The sequence below is a fragment of the Clinocottus analis genome, unplaced genomic scaffold (genome assembly GCF_023055335.1).
Source record: "Clinocottus analis isolate CAN_PGR_092001 unplaced genomic scaffold, fCliAna1.0.p SCAF_15, whole genome shotgun sequence".
Lineage (NCBI taxonomy): Eukaryota > Metazoa > Chordata > Actinopteri > Perciformes > Cottidae > Clinocottus > Clinocottus analis.
In genome coordinates, this window is record NW_027175876.1 from 155,909 (window position 1) to 172,500 (window position 16,592).

General features: G+C 41.7%; 3 protein-coding genes across 3 annotated transcripts in view; 1 reads left to right on the forward strand and 2 right to left on the reverse strand.

Moving 5' to 3' along the window:
• Positions 1–2,188: 2,188 nt before the first annotated feature.
• On the reverse strand, positions 2,189–5,181 carry LOC137785320 (uncharacterized). The gene is made up of 6 exons (XM_068576448.1): positions 5,096–5,181; positions 4,847–4,872; positions 3,315–3,506; positions 2,957–3,159; positions 2,780–2,804; positions 2,189–2,632 (listed from the first exon to the last, which is right to left on the reverse strand). The coding sequence occupies exons 1-6, from the start codon at positions 5,131–5,133 to the stop codon at positions 2,442–2,444; spliced, it is 675 nt and encodes a 224-aa protein (XP_068432549.1). The 5' UTR covers positions 5,134–5,181; the 3' UTR covers positions 2,189–2,441.
• Positions 5,182–6,248: 1,067 nt separating this feature from the next.
• Positions 6,249–9,237, reverse strand: LOC137785917 (uncharacterized). Its single transcript, XM_068577478.1, has 7 exons — positions 9,200–9,237; positions 8,951–8,976; positions 8,113–8,304; positions 7,833–8,035; positions 7,650–7,674; positions 7,317–7,502; positions 6,249–6,373 (listed from the first exon to the last, which is right to left on the reverse strand). Exons 1-7 carry the CDS (start codon positions 9,235–9,237, stop codon positions 6,249–6,251), a joined length of 795 nt encoding a protein of 264 aa, XP_068433579.1.
• Positions 9,238–14,417: 5,180 nt separating this feature from the next.
• Positions 14,418–16,592, forward strand: part of LOC137785721 (zinc finger protein 512B-like) — an 8,518-nt gene continuing 6,343 nt past the window's right edge. Inside the window, exons 1-5 of the mRNA XM_068577176.1 lie at positions 14,418–14,484; positions 15,337–15,471; positions 15,572–15,627; positions 15,714–15,772; positions 16,258–16,592. The exon at positions 16,258–16,592 is cut by the window's right edge and continues 213 nt beyond it. Coding sequence (XP_068433277.1) covers positions 15,372–15,471; positions 15,572–15,627; positions 15,714–15,772; positions 16,258–16,592 — 550 coding nt within the window. The 5' untranslated portion in view covers positions 14,418–14,484; positions 15,337–15,371. The remainder of the gene's footprint in view (positions 14,485–15,336; positions 15,472–15,571; positions 15,628–15,713; positions 15,773–16,257) is intronic.

A 16,592-nucleotide genomic window follows, 5' to 3' on the forward strand; every position in this document is an offset into this window, starting at 1 on the left:
AAGACCTTTACCTTGTTTCTTTATGGGAATCTATATCAGAGATAAGACAAATGAGCAGAGACGGTCACTTTAAAGAGTTCATTTATATTTATTCCTCATGAAGGAACAATTACAGCCATCAAAATGTACATTTCAGGATGACATCACTGTTTCAGGATCAACTTGAGACTTTTCAACCTGGTTCTATGTTATAAGTTGGAGGTCAAATTCAATGTTATTTTCTTCATGTTGACTCTTTACTTCCATCTTTTTCCCATCCAGCTACTTACTGTGTGCATCTGTTATACTTCCATCATTTCCCCTTAAATGTAATAAATATCTGGGATCAAAAGCTTAATTTAAAATCATCTTCATAAGACTTTACAACTATACAACAGTAATAACATTAATAGCATATGTCTGTTATTAATGTGAGACAAAATCCTGTCCTGCGTGTTAGCGGCAGCTCGCTCAGATCTTCTGCTTCACGGACATCACCACGAACCCGTCGTCTAGCTCCTCCACTAGCTCCACCCCTCCAAAAGCAGCAAACGCCTTGACCTGCGACAACGCTTTGTCGTTGAGCTCACACTTCAGGAGGCTGCCCTCATGGAACAGACAGTCCACAGTGAGCTTGACGTTCGGGTTCTCCACCTGTCTCCTGCTCGCTGCTACAATGTGTTCAGGGTCAAAGGTGTGATGCATCACCACCAGGATTACTGGTTTATTATCTGTGAGCACAGAGAGCACAAACACCGTTTATTTTGTACTGCATTTGACCCGGTGTGAAACTGGAGGCATTTCCTACCCAGAATGCTCTGCAGGGCCACGTTGATGTCCGTTCCAACTCGTGAGACGACGGGACAGAAGACCAAGAGGAAGTCACTTTCTCCAGAAGACTCCACCTGCTGTCGGCCATCGCCTCTGAACTCATCAACAAACTCTAGATGAGCGTCGTTAGTTTTTCCCGCCACGCGGACGAAGAACTTATCCCACGACACTAAAGACAGAGAAGAACGTTTGATCTTCAGATAGTTTCTTAGAGAATCTTAGTAAAAAAGATCTGAAGCTCAAAAACGTTTTAAACATTCCACAACTTTATCACTTTCATGAGCTGCTTTAAAAAAAGGGTCAGCTAAGTTAAATTAAATGTAATGTAATTGTGCAGTAAAATGGTGCCTGTCAATGTTAATATTACTTCCACATTCACACTTAATCCTTCAAACCCAAAATAACCTTGAGTTTGTACTTAGGTGCAGTACTTGAGTACATACATTTATTTAAATCAACCACTGAGTAACTTCATTTTTTTAAAATACATTAAAATAAAAGCAAACTCGTTCCCTCACCAGTCATGTCTTCCTGCTCCGTGTCTCTGAGGAGGAAGCAGAGGAACAGAGAGTTTAAAGAAGACGGTGAAGTCAAGCTAAACAAGGTGCGGACATGTAGCACACAACTCTTTGATCTCTGCTCTGCGCGAGCTCGAACGAGCCCGCGAGACACAAAGTTGCCTTCGAGTTCTAAAACAGAATGTGACCGGAAACACGGAGATTCAGCAGCTCACACGGAGCACACACCTTCACACGACCAGTACTTACGGGATGGACCGGTAGTTTGTTGAGAATGTTTCTGTCTCAAACGAGTCAGAGAAATAACGACAGCTGCTTCGTGGTCGGTGGAAAACTTTCACTTTTGCTGCTGACGCAAGAGGAAGTGCAGCTCAACGCGATGAGGGAGGACACGTGAACGCAGCACGAGGAGGGAGCTGCTCGGTGCGTTACATGGACACTGTTTGTATATCCCTCTGTTTATGTTACAGAGGGGTCACAGCTGTAGATTAAACATTTAAGTGTGAAGCAACTTGAGCTGAACATTAAAGTTACTTTATATTTATTCATTGAACTTTTGTTTTTGCATTTTCAACACAGCAGAACAATCCTTGACCTTTAAATCCACATACATACCCACCTTTTACTCATGCACTCCACATGGAGGATTGAAGGAAAAGGGAAGAACTGGATTAAAGTGCTTTTTTTCTCACTTAAATCAGAAGATGTGTGAGCCAAACATATGTTTCTATTAATTATTATAAGACCTTTAACTTGTTTCTTTAATGGGAATCCATATCAGAGATAAAACAAATGAGCAGAGACGGTCACTTTAAAGAGTTCATTTATATTTATTCCTCATAAAGGAACAATTACAGCCATAAAAAATTATTTCAAAGTACATTTCAGTATGGTATCACCGTTTCAGGATCAACCTTAGACTTTTCAACATAGTTCTATGTTATAAGTTGGAGGTGAATTTCAATGTTAAAGCATATTTCTGTTATTAATGTGAGACAAAATCATGTCCTGCGTGTTAGCGGCAGCTCGCTCAGATCTTCTGGTTCTTCAACGAGCGGTCACAAAGATCAGCACTTTCCCCTCCTCTGCACCCCCGTCCACCATCTCCACCCTCTACACCGTCTCCACCCTATCCATCCTGCTCTTACCACCACCAGCTCCACTCCTTCCACCGGTCCCACTGGCCCCACTCCTTCTATCCAGCAACCGCCTCACACGGCTCAAGAAGCTCCCCCACCGCCTCCTCCACCAGCTCAACTGGAACAATTTCTGTATTGAAAACCCACTTGTGTCCGCGGATCCACCTAAAACAAAGAAGAACAATGAGTCATCAGGTGTCATCTACAGTTTAATATAAGACATCAGCATCGGTGCATCTCCAGATTGAATCTGAGCGACTTCTTCAGGGGGAAACAAATGTGTTTGATCTGAAATCTGAGGTTAACACTTACTTTGGATTTCTTTAAATTTAGGATCCTGAAAGAAAGAAACAAAGCAATTTGAGTAATGAGCATTAGTGATAATGAAACTAATCATATCAGGAACAGGAAGGGTTCATCAACACCAGCTCACTCTGCACTGGATGTGTTGAGACCTGATTGCATGAGATCAGTTAAAATAGTCGTTACCATTGAACGGGGAACACCAACGAACGCCTTGACCTGCGACAACGCTTTGTCGTTGAGCTCACACTTCAGGAGGCTGCCCTCATGGAACAGACAGTCCACAGTGAGCTTGACGTTCGGGTTCTCCACCTGTCTCCTGCTCGCTGCTATGACGCGTTCAGTGTCAAAGGTGTGATGCATCACCACCAGGATCACTGGTTTATTAACTGTGAGCACAGAGAGTTAAAAAAGTGAGTCTTCAGGGTTCTGTCTACGCATCCATATGTGTGCAGTTGGGTTTAAAAAACGAGTCGATACGTCGAGCTAGTCTTTGACGTCTGCTGTGCATTTGACCCGGTGTGAAACTGGAGGCATTTCCTACCCAGAATGCTCTGCAGGGCCACGTTGATGTCCGTTCCAACTCGTGAGACGACGGGACAGAAGACCAAGAGGAAGTCACTTTCTCCAGGAGACTTCACCTGCTGTCGGCCATCGCCTCTGAACTTAGCAACAAACTCTAGATGAGCGTCGTTAGTTCTTCCCGCCACGTGGACGAAGAACTTCTTCCACGACACTAAAGACAGAGAAGAACGTTTGACCTTCACATAGTTTCTTAGAGAATATTAGTAAAAAAAAGATCTTTAGCTTGAACATTCCCCGACTTTATCACTTTCATAAACAGTTTTTAAAAAATTAGCATTTTTCGAGGTCTTTTGGTCATGTGTTGCTGCTTGTGGCACTTTATTATTCTTTTTTATCATGATTAACTATCAATAATAAGATAAGAGGACATTCTCTGCATGTAGATATAAACAGCTCATTCTAATCTAACGAAAATACTACTTTTCTTGTTTTCAGGTGACTGCGAGTCCTTCCTTCCTGCTGCTGTCAGGCTGCACCACCAGCTGAGCTCCGAGTAGAGCACAAATCCAGTATTGTAGATTATTACTGTTTTATACCGTTTATTATTTACTTGTTTAGATTTTTTACTATGTCTCGTGTGTGCACTTTAGCCTGTTTGCTGAAACTACCCCACTGCGGGACTCATAAAGGAATATCTAATCTAATCTGAAAGACAGTAAAATGGTGTCTGTCAATGTTTACTGTTATATTACTTATGCCTTCACACTTAATCCATCAAACGCAAAATCACCCTGAGTTTGTACTAAAGTACATTCCACCACTATAGAAGCTCATTTCCGCCACAAAAAAAAATTAGGACCAAAAAATGTAAAAAAAATAAAATAAAAAAAAAATAAAAAATTGGACCGAAAAAAATTAATAAATTGGAACCAAAAAAATAATAATTAGGACCTAAAGAAAATTTGACCAAAAAAAGAATTAGCACCAACATTTAAAAAAAAAATTAGGACCAAAAAAAACAATATTTTCTTTTCATTTTTTTTCTTCCTTTCCGTGACTTGAAAAAAGGCAACAAAAAAAAAAAAAGTTTCCTGTTTCATTCCAGGAGAGAAAAGAGAACTTGACTACTGACTACAGATGTCAAATTTACAGTTACAGCCTAAATATAATTGTAGCTCATATTTGTACACACAAAGTGCATTGTTGTTGTTGTCATTGTTGTTCCATTGACCATTTTTAAGAACTGAGTAAAATGCCACACACATATTAAATGAATTATTTACTTTAAAGTAACCTATATCAAATGAAGGTATTGTAAAATCAAAGTGATGAAATAACGTATTGCTTAGATGTTTTTTCCACAGAAAAAAAGGAGATTTTTTTTTATTGTCCTTATTTTCTTTTTCTTTTTTTGGTGTCCTGATTTTTATTTATTTTTTTTGGTCCTGTTTTGTTTTGTGTGGCGGAAATGGGCATCCAGACACCACTGAGTAACTTAATTTTATTTATTTTTAAAAATACATTAAAATAAAAGCAAACTCGTTCCCTCACCAGTCATGTCTTCCTGCTCCGTGTCTCTGAGGAGGAAGCAGAGGAACAGAGAGTTTAAAGAAGACGGTGAAGTCAAGCTAAACAAGGTGCGGACATGTAGCACACAACTCTTTGATCTCTGCTCTGCGCGAGCTCGAACGAGCCCGCGAGACACAAAGTTGCCTTCGAGTTCTAAAACAGAATGTGACCGGAAACACGGAGATTCAGCAGCTCACACGGAGCACACACCTTCACACGACCAGTACTTACGGGATGGACCGGTAGTTTGTTGCACATTCGTCCGTCATATCGCCTCAAACGAGTCAGAGAAATCACGAGAGCTGCTTCGTGGTCGGTGGAAAACTTTCACTTTCACTTTTGCTGCTGACGCAAGAGGAAGTGCAGCTCAACGCAATGAGGGAGGACACGTGAACGCAGCACGAGGGGGGAGCTGCTCGGTGCGTTACATGGACACTGTTTGTATATCCCTCTGTTTATGTTACATTTAACATGACGGCATTAATATTACGGCGATTGAGTGTTAAGCAACTTGAGCTGAACACTAAAGTTACTTTATATTTATTTAACTTTTGCATTTTCAACACAGCAGAACAATCCTAAACATCTACATCCACATACATACCCACCTTTTACACACACACTCCACATGGAGGATTAAAGGAGAAGAACTGGATTAAAGTTACTTTTTTCACACTTAAATCAGAAGATGTGTGAGCCAAACTTATGTTTATATTAATCATTACAAGACCTTTACCTTGTTTCTTTATGGGAATCTATATCAGAGATAAGACAAATGAGCAGAGACGGTCACTTTAAAGAGTTCATTTATATTTATTCCTCATGAAGGAACAATTACAGCCATCAAAATGTACATTTCAGGATGACATCACTGTTTCAGGATCAACTTGAGACTTTTCAACCTGGTTCTATGTTATAAGTTGGAGGTCAAATTCAATGTTATTTTCTTCATGTTGACTCTTTACTTCCATCTTTTTCCCATCCAGCTACTTACTGTGTGCATCTGTTATACTTCCATCATTTCCCCTTAAATGTTATAAATATTTGTGGTCAAAAGCTTAATTTAAATTCATCTTCATAAGACTTTACAACTATACAACAGTAATAACATTAATAGCATATTTCTGTTATTAATGTGAATCAAAATCCTGTCCTGCGTGTTAGCGGCAGCTCGCTCAGATCTTCTGGTTCTTTAACGAGCGGTCACGGAGACCTCCACTAGCTCCACCCGCTTCACCCCCTACACTAGCTCCACCCTCTATACTAGCTCCACCCCCTCCCCTAGCTCCACCCCCTCCCCTAGCTCCACCCCCTCCAATAGCTCCATCCTCTACACGAGCTCTACCCTCTGCACCCCCTTCACCAGATCCACCCTCTCCACTAGTTACACCCCCTCCAATAGCTCCACTAGCTCCATCCTCACCACCATCTCCACCCTCTCCACCAGCTCCACCCCTTTCAATAGCTTTAACCTCTCCACCAGCTCCACCCTCTTCACCAGCTCCACCCCTGTCAATAGCTACATTATCCCAACTAGCTACACCCTTTAAACTAGCTCTACCCTCTCCACCAGCGACAATCTCTATACTAGCTTCACCCTCTCCACTAGCTTCACCCTCTCCACTAGCTCCACCCTCTCCACCAGCGACACCACTTTTACTAGCTCCACCCTCTCCACCAGCTACAATCTCTATACTAGCTTCACCCTCTCCACTAGCTTCATCCTCTCCACTAGCTCCACCCTCTCCACCAGCGACACCACTTTTACTAGCTCCACCCTCTCCACCAGCTACAATCTCTATACTAGCTTCACCCTCTCCACTAGCTTCATCCTCTCCACTAGCTCCACCCTCTCCACCAGCTACACCACTTTTACTGGTCCCACCCCCTCCGATAGCTACACCCTTTACAGTAGCTCCACCGCCTCCAATAGTTCCACCCCCTCCGATAGCTCCACCCACTACACTAGCTCCACCCTCTTCACCAACTCCACCCCTGTCAATAGCTACATTATCCCAACTAGCTACACCCTTTAAACTAGCTCCACCCTCTCCACCAGCTACAATCTCTTTACTAGCTTCACCCTCTCCACTGGCTTCATCCTCTCCACTAGCTCCACCCTCTCCACCAGCTACAATCTTTATAGTAGCTTCACCCTCTCCACTAACTTCATCCTCTCCACTAGCTCCACCCTCTCCACCAGCGACACCACTTTTACTAGCTCCACCCTCTCCACCAGCTACAATCTTTATACTAGCTTCACCCTCTCCACTAGCTTCATCCTCTCCACTAGCTCCACCCTCTCCACCAGCTACACCACTTTTACTGGCCCCACCCCCTCCGATAGCTCCACCCTCTACACTAGCGCCATTCTTCCTACCAGCTCCACCCCTTCCAATAGCTTCACCCTCCAAACTAGCCACACCCTCTCCAATAGCTCCACCCTCTCTACCAGCTCCACCCTCTCCATCAGCTCCACCCTTTTCAATAGCTTCACCATCCAAACTAGCTCCACCCTGTCCACCAACTACAACCACTTCACCGGCTCCACTCGATCCATCCTGCTCTTGATGCCACCAGCTACTCCACCACTGGCACAATTTCTGTATTGAAAACCCACTTGTGTCCGCGGATTCACCTACAACAAAGAAGAACAATGAGTCATCAGGTGTCATCTACAGCTTAATATAAGACATCAGCATCGGTGCATCTCCAGATCAAATCTGAGCAACTTCTTCAGGGGGAAACAAATGTGTTTGATCTGAAATCTGAGGTTAACACTTACTTTGGGTTTGTTTAAATTTAGAATTCTGAAAGAAAGAAACAAAGCAATTTGAGTAATGAGCATTAGTGATAATGAAACTAATCATGTCAGGAACAGGAAGGGTTCATCTCTCTCAACACCAGCTCACTATGGATCGGATGTGTGGAGACCTGATTGCATGAGATCAGTTAAAATAGTCGTTACCTTGTCACGGGGAACATCAACGAACGCCTTGACCTCCGACAACGCTTTGTTGTTGAGCTCACACTTCAGGAGGCTGCCCTCATGGAACAGACAGTCCACAGTGAGCTTGACGTTCGGGTTCTCCACCTGTCTCCTGCTCGCTGCTATGACGCGTTCATGGTCAAAGGTGTGATGCATCACCACCAGGATTACTGGTTTATTATCTGTGAGCACATAGAGCACAAACACTGTTTATTTTGTACTGCATTTGACCCGGTGTGAAACTGGAGGCATTTCCTACCTGAAATGCTCTGCAGGGCCACGTTGATGTCCGTTCCAACTCGTGAGACGACGGGACAGAAGACCAAGAGGAAGTCACTTTCTCCAGGAGACTTCACCTGCTGTCGGCCATCGCCTCTGAACTTATCAACAAACTCTAGATGAGCGTCGTTAGTTTTTCCCGCCACGTGGACGAAGAACTTATCCCACGACACTAAAGACAGAGAAGAACGTTTGACCTTCACATAGTTTCTTAGAGAATCTTAGCTTTAAAAAAGTAGCATTTTTCAGGGTCTGTTGGTCATGGGGTCACGAGTCCTTCCTGCTGCTGTAAAGGCCTAAACAGAATCACAGTTATAGCTATATAATAATAAAAAATAAATATATTTTCAAAGTAATTTTTTTAAGGTCAGTGTCTTGGTTTTGTTGGATAGATTTGGACAACATGCATTGTTGTTGACCTGACGGGGTCGTGCTCTCCCCTCGCTGCACTGGCCCTCGGCGGGGCATTTCCGTAAAGGGTGTCAAGGGGTATATATATATATATATATATATATATATATATATATATATATATACAGTATTGTATATTTTTTACATGTCTCTTGTGTGCACTTCACCCTGTTTGCTGCTGTAATCGTGAAACTACCCCGCTGCGGGACTCATAAAGGAATATCTAATCTAATCTAAAAGTAGTCATTGCGCAGTAAAATGGTGTCTGTCAAACGCAAAATCACCTTGAGTTTATACTTGAGTGCAGTACTCGAGTAAATGTACTTATTTAAATCACACCACTCGCGTAACATCATTTTATTTATTTTTAAAAATACATTAAAATAAAAGCAAACTCGTTCCCTCACCAGTCATGTCTTCCTGCTCCGTGTCTCTGAGGAGGAAGCAGAGGAACAGAGAGTTTAAAGAAGACGGTGAAGTCAAGCTAAACAAGGTGCGGACATGTAGCACACAACTCTTTGATCTCTGCTCTGCGCGAGCTCGAACGAGCCCGCGAGACACAAAGTTGCCTTCGAGTTCTAAAACAGAATGTGACCGGAAACACGGAGATTCAGCAGCTCACACGGAGCACGCACCTTCACACGACCAGTACTTACCTCAGTGACTGGTAGTTTGTTGAACATTTTTCTGTCATATCGCCTCAAACCAGACAGAGAAATCACGGCAGCTGCTTCGTGGTCGGTGGAAAACTTTCACTTTCTCTTTTGCTGCTGATGCAGGTGGAGTTGCAGCTCAACGCGACACGTGAACGCAGCACGAGGTGGGAGCTGCTCGGTGCGTTACATGGACACTGTTTGATGTTTTATTACAGCTGTTAACTCACCCAAAGTCCACAGACCAACGTCTATACACTCTTACATTATGCAACTTGAGATGAACACTAGAGTTAGTTTTTGGCACACTTGAATCAGAAGAGCAAAACTTACATTTCTATTAGTTATTATCGGACCTTTACCTCGTTGTTTTTATGGGTATCCATATCAGAGATAAGACAGACGCACACAGATGACAAAATGATAGAATCACATTGATGAATTGATTTTTATTCTTCATGAAGGAATAACGTATAATCTTGATATGTTTATTAGCACAAAGCAGAAGCCATCGTTATTTCACAGACGTTTTGTCTTTAATGTAACACACACCACTTTACTACACACAACTTTAAACATGAACATGTAGAATAACTCTAACCCCGTTTTACTTTCTTATTAAAACTGTTTTTCGGAGGATTTTCTTTAGAGTCAAAGAACAATCCCAGCCACCAAAAACCTTTTTCAGTGTAAATTTTCAGGATGACATCACTGTTTCAGGATCAACATGAGACTTTTCAACGCAACGTTATAAATTGAAGGTGAATTTCAACGTTATTTTCTTCATGTTGATGCTTTACTTCCATCTTTTTCTCATCCAGTCACTTACTGTGTGCATCTGTTGCTCTTCCATCATTTCATCATTTCTATCAATACAGGGGAGGGCGTCACAAAGATCAGCACTAGCTCCGCCCCCTTCCCTTGCTCCGCCCCCTCCCATGCAGCCACTGCCCCTTGCAGCTCCACCAGCTCCCTCAGCTCCTCTGGATCAACCACAGCGTCACCACCAAAACAACTGCGACCGCGAGTCCTTCTAAATTAAAGAACAAGGAGTCATCAGGGGTCGATCACAGCTTCATATCCGACATCAGTGTCAGTGCAGCTACACATTTAAATCAACCTCCAGCTCAGTCACCTCAGCGACTTCTTCAGGGGGGAAACGAAAGTGTCTGATCTGACATCTGAGGTTAACACTTACTTTTGGTGAGGACATATTCGCTGATGAAATTCACCCATAAAGAAACCTGAAAGAAAGTAATATGAGTAATATTAATGAGTGATAACGGAACAGGAAGGGTTCATCTCTCTCAACACCAGCTCACTGGATGTGTTGAGACCTGATTGCATGAGATCAGTTAAAATAGTCGTTACCATTGAACGGGGAACACCAACGAACGCCTTGACCTGCGACAACGCTTTGTTGTTGAGCTCACACTTCAGGAGGCTGCCCTCATGGAACAGACAGTCCACAGTGAGCTTGACGTTCGGGTTCTCCACCTGTCTCCTGCTCGCTGCTATGACGCGTTCAGTGTCAAAGGTGTGATGCATCACCACCAGGATCACTGGTTTATTATCTGTGAGCACAGAGAGCACAAACACTGTTTATTTTGTACTGCATGGAGGGGGAAGGTCGGGGCTCACATAGATATAAAGCGCATTTGACTCGTCCGTGTGAAACTGGAAGCATTTCCTACCCAGAATGCTCTGCAGGGCCACGTAGATGTCCGTTCCAACTCGTGAGACGACGGGACAGAAGACCAAGAGGAAGTCACTTTCTCCAGGAGACTTCACCTGCTGTCGGCCATCGCCTCTGAACTTAGCAACAAACTCTAGATGAGCGTTGTTAGTTCTTCCCGCCACGTGGACGAAGAACTTCTTCCACGACACTAAAGACAGAGAAGAACGTTTGAGCTTTACGTAGTTTCTTAGTTTAAAAAAGCTGACATGACACATACAGCCATTAATAACACATAACATGTATTAGGAAAGGAACTATGAGTACAATTACATACTAAATATATTTGTAAAAGTACTAATACAACACTGGGGGAATACTCAATAAGTAAAAGTACAAATACTCAATAAGTCAAAGTACCAATACCACACTGGGGAAATACTCAATAAGTAAAAGTACTAATAACATTCTGGAAAAATACGTCCTGCATTCAAAACTTTATTTTTGTTAAAGGTATTTAAGGATTTGCAGTATTTTAGGTGTCCACAGTCCAAGTAGTCATTGTACAGTAAAATGGTGTCTGTCAATGTTTACTGTAATATTACTTTCACATTCACACTTAATCCTTCAAACGAAAAAACACCTTGAGTTTGTACTTAAGTGCAGTACTTGAGTAATATACCTACGTACATTCCACCACTGAGTACTTTAATTTGATTTAAAAATACATTAAAAGAAAAGCAAACTCGTTCCCTCACCAGTCATGTCTTCCTGCTCCGTGTCTCTGAGGAGGAAGCAGAGGAACAGAGAGTTTAAAGAAGACGGTGAAGTCAAGCTAAACAAGGTGCGGACATGTAGCACACAACTCTTTGATCTCTGCTCTGCGCGAGCTCGAACGAGCCCGCGAGACACAAAGTTGCCTTCGAGTTCTAAAACAGAATGTGACCGGAAACACGGAGATTCAGCAGCTCACACGGAGCACACACCTTCACACGACCAGTACTTACGGGATGGACCGGTAGTTTGTTGAGAATGTGTCCGTCATATCGCCTCAAACGAGTCAGAGAAATAACGAGAGCTGCTTCGTGGTCGGTGGAAAACTTTCACTTTCACTTTTGCCGCTGACGCAAGAGGAAGTGCAGCTCAACGCAATGAGGGAGGACACGTGAACGCAGCACGAGGAAATCTAATGACACTTTCTGGTCCCTGAACGCTACATGTCCTCACATTTTTTTTGGGTCATACTATTTTTTTGTCATACTTTTTTTTTTGGTCACTTTTTTTTGGTCATATTTTTTTTTTTTGGTTAATTTTTTTTGGTCTTTTTTTTTTTTTTTGGTCACTTTTTTTTGGTCATACTTTTTTTTCATACTTTTTTTTGGTCACTTTTTTTTGGTCATACTTTTTTTTTGGTCACTTTTTTTTGGTCATATTTTTTTTTGGTCGTACTTTTTTCATACTTTTTTTTGGTCACTTTTTTTTGGTCATACTTTTTTTTGGTCATACTTTTTTTTGGTCATTTTTTTTTGGTCATACTTTTTTTCATACTTTTTTTTGGTCACTTTTTTTTGGTCATACTTTTTTTTCATACTTTTTTTTGGTCATACTTTTTTTTGGTCACTTTTTTTTTGTCATACTTTTTTTTGGTCACTTTTTTTTGGTCATATTTTTTTTTTTTGGTTAATTTTTTTTGGTCTTTTTTTTTTTTTTTGGTCACTTTTTTTTGGTCATACTTTTTTTTCATACTTTTTTTTGGTCACTTTTTTTTGGTCATACTTTTTTTTTGGTCACTTTTTTTTGGTCATATTTTTTTTTGGTCGTACTTTTTTTCATACTTTTTTTTGGTCATACTTTTTTTTGGTCATACTTTTTTTTGGTCATACTTTTTTTTGGTCATTTTTTTTTGGTCATACTTTTTTTTCATACTTTTTTTTGGTCACTTTTTTTGGTCATACTTTTTTTTCATACTTTTTTTTTGGTCATACTTTTTTTTGGTCACTTTTTTTTGGTCATACTTTTTTTTTGGTCACTTTTTTTTGGTCATATTTTTTTTGGTCGTACTTTTTTTTCATACTTTTTTTTTGGTCACTTTTTTTTGGTCATACTTTTTTTTCATACTTTTTTTTTGGTCATACTTTTTTTTGGTCACTTTTTTTTGGTCATACTTTTTTTTTGGTCACTTTTTTTTGGTCATATTTTTTTTGGTCGTACTTTTTTTTGGTCATTTTTTTTTGGTCATACTTTTTTTTCATACTTTTTTTTGGTCATACTTTTTTTTGGTCATACTTTTTTTTGGTCACTTTTTTTTGGTCATACTTTTTTTTTGGTCACTTTTTTTTGGTCATATTTTTTTTGGTCGTACTTTTTTTTCATACTTTTTTTTTGGTCACTTGTTTTTGGTCATACTTTTTTTTGGTCATACTTTTTTTTGGTCATTTTTTTTTGGTCATACTTTTTTTTCATACTTTTTTTTTGGTCACTTTTTTTTGGTCATACTTTTTTTTCATACTTTTTTTTGGTCATACTTTTTTTTGGTCACTTTTTTTTTGTCATACTTTTTTTTTTGGTCACTTTTTTTTGGTCATATTTTTTTTTTTTGGTTAATTTTTTTTGGTCTTTTTTTTTTTTGGTCACTTTTTTTTGGTCATACTTTTTTTTTGGTCACTTTTTTTTGGTCATATTTTTTTTTGGTCGTACTTTTTTTCATACTTTTTTTTGGTCATACTTTTTTTTGGTCATTTTTTTTTGGTCATACTTTTTTTTCATACTTTTTTTTGGTCACTTTTTTTTGGTCATACTTTTTTTTCATACTTTTTTTTTGGTCATACTTTTTTTTGGTCACTTTTTTTTGGTCATACTTTTTTTTTGGTCACTTTTTTTTGGTCATATTTTTTTTGGTCGTACTTTTTTTTCATACTTTTTTTTGGTCACTTGTTTTTGGTCATACTTTTTTTTGGTCATACTTTTTTTTGTCATACTTTTTTTTGGTCATACTTTTTTGGTCAAACTTTTTTTTTTTTTTTGGTCATATTTTTTTGTCATACTTTTCTTTTGGTCATTCTTTTTTTGTCATACTTTTTTTGGGTCATATTACAAAATGATATAAGTATTTGGCTTACAATTATCCTGGCTTATGAAAGTATATATTTAGTAATACATATTATTTAATGGCAGTGCTTTTAAAAGGGATGCACGGGGCCTTAAAGGGGAACTCCTTGTTTGCGTGCACGTGAATGGTGATGGTGATCATGAAAATCGCGATAGCTCCGACGACCCGTGAACGCAGCAGCAGATGCGGGTCTTATTTGTTCCCTCCAGCAGGAGGGCGTTCCTCCGGAGAGACAGACCGCCACAGTGTGGCGAGCACCGCCGGCGTGCGTCCTTCCTTCACACCGAGCCGCTGTCAACGCGTTGTGTTTGTGTTTTCATCCAGAGAGTTGTGTTTAACTCCCGGATCCGAGGCCCTGCTTCATGCGCGTCCTCCCTGGTGGTATCGCTGCCTGGAGGGGATTCGGGGTTTGGGGTGGCGGTGGTGGTGGTGGTGGTGGGGGGCTTCCAGCCTCGGAAGACATGGAGGAGACCCGTCTTTGCAGAGGGAGTGAGCTGTAGGACGGTAGGCTGTCGTTTGCATGTCTCTCCCGCCGCTAAGAAACAACGGGCGGACGGAGAGGACAGGTCAATGTCTCCAGGAGGAAACCGCTCGCTAGCTCGCGAGGCTGCTTCCCGTGTTTTCCTCCACCGTCGTCGTCAAAATGCAAAATATATATATTATTTTATTCCTATTAAATCCACACGATGATGTTATGTACCTACAGGAACGACTGGTCCTTAAACGTAACACATGATAATGATATAAATATACATGTACATATGCATCGTTCACTTTAACCACATTCTGAGTCGTTCTTTGAAAGCCTCTTCTTCTTCTTCTTCTTCTTCTTCTTCTTCTCCCCCCCTCGTTAAAGCAGCAGGTCACTGGCCTTCTGCGTGATGAGAGACACACATCCATGCACACAGTAAACAAAAACAAAACCCCGTTCACATAGTCACGCGCGATGAAAACACAGCACGTGCATGCAGAGACACGCTTCTTCTTCTTTTTCTTCTTCGTGTGTGTGTAACACTTCTGCTGCGAGACCCCTCCGGAGCCACTGAGGAGTCCTATTTATGTGTTGCTAAAGGTCATGTGCAGTGGTGGACGTAAACGTAGCAATTACTTCAGTGTAAACATTAAAAAAAAAGTTAAAACTCTTCCAAAAGGTGCAATCATCATGCATATATTATATTACTGGATTATTAATATTTTATTTTTTTATCTGCTGCATGAACACATGCATCACACATGTGTTCATGACTGTATTGTTGCAGCTGGTATATAGAAATGTAGATTATTATGAATGAAGTAGCCGAGTCAGAGGCGTTGTGTAGTACATTTAAATAGGAACTGTTCTCTCTGTGTCTTCAGTGGTGATTTCTTCTGGCGCTGTCTTCAGTCGTAGGATGGACCCGGCTCACCTTGGAGGGGACATGTCACCTTTGTATGTGCCGAGGAAACGCAAAGCTGTGCCGCCCCCACCCAAAGGTGGGGTGCCGTGTCCAGGTAGAGAGGAAGCGAGCCGTTCTGAAAACCTTTCTTCCGTTTATCAGATTTTTTTTTTTCGTCTTTTATTTTAACCCAGTTCAATGTTCCCTCCCGCCAGTTGTTCAGCGACTACCAGAACGAGCCTGCGACTTGAATTCAGTTGTATTTCCCAAGGTGAGAGTGACGCAATGCACGTACACAACATGCGACACACGTGTTGGAAGCGCCGCCTCACAGCTCTGCCGGTGAATGATTTTCAGAACGACGAAGCTCGACCACAAGACGCGCTGAAGATGAAGAGAACCTACGGGAGGAAGAGGTGAGGTTACGTCATGATGATCTGCAGTCTGGTGGCGTCAGACCGCTCCAGTGTAACGACATGGATTATTATTATTGTTTATGCGCACAATATTTAATCCAACAAGTTCATGGTGATGAATAGAAGACAACCATGTAGCTTTTTATGTAACGGCTAAGCTAACACAAAACAACGGCAAAGGTAACACAAACGGCTAAGGTAACACGCTACGGTAACACAAAGATAAACGACTGTGGTAGCACGTTAAGGTAACACAAAGATAAGCGGCTAAGGTGAAGTACTAAGGTAACACAAACGGCTAAGGTAACATGCTACGATAACACAAAGATAAACGGCTAAGCTAACATGCTAAGGTAACGCGCCAAGGTAACACAAAACATTATTTTCAGGTATTTAAAAACTAAAGAAAACATACTTTTGATTAATAGCGTTTTATTTTCCTTTCCGAATATGCTGACTGTCGATGTTTTGTTGTTTTTGATCAGGTTTGAGGACCTCCAGAGTGTTTCCATAGGAACAGTGGACTACCCGACCGCCAGCTGCTCAGCGTTGTCATCGGCTGCGCTGGCCAATGGGGCGGACCCGGCGTCCATGGCCCCGCCCACTGCCCGGCCGCCTCCGAGGGCGGCGGGAAAGGATGCGTGGCCTCAAGGCCCCGAGGCCGGCGGGGAGCCCCCCCAGCCTCCTCCGGACCACAGCTGGAGCTCCGGCAGCAGGGCCCGGGGCCCCGACGCCTGGGCCCCGGGCCGGGAGCGCCCACAGGAGCCGGTCTGGACCGCCGGCAGGGAGCAGACGTGGATCCCGGGCAGGGAGCGGACCC

Bases quoted from the DNA above. Each gene is read 5' to 3' on its own strand.
- LOC137785320 (XM_068576448.1), bottom strand. From the start codon at position 5,133: ATGACGGACGAATGTGCAACAAACTACCGGTCCATCCC. The intron at 4,873-5,095 runs GTAAGTACTGGT...CTTCCTCCTCAG, and splicing joins ACAAACTACCGGTCCATCCC to AGACACGGAGCAGGAAGACA. The intron at 2,805-2,956 runs GTAACGACTATT...TCTTTCTTTCAG, and splicing joins TTGGTGTTCCCCGTTCAATG to GATCCTAAATTTAAAGAAAT.
- LOC137785917 (XM_068577478.1), bottom strand. From the start codon at position 9,237: ATGACAGAAAAATGTTCAACAAACTACCAGTCACTGAG. The intron at 8,977-9,199 runs GTAAGTACTGGT...CTTCCTCCTCAG, and splicing joins ACAAACTACCAGTCACTGAG to AGACACGGAGCAGGAAGACA. The intron at 8,036-8,112 runs GTAGGAAATGCC...ATGTGCTCACAG, and splicing joins GGCCCTGCAGAGCATTTCAG to ATAATAAACCAGTAATCCTG.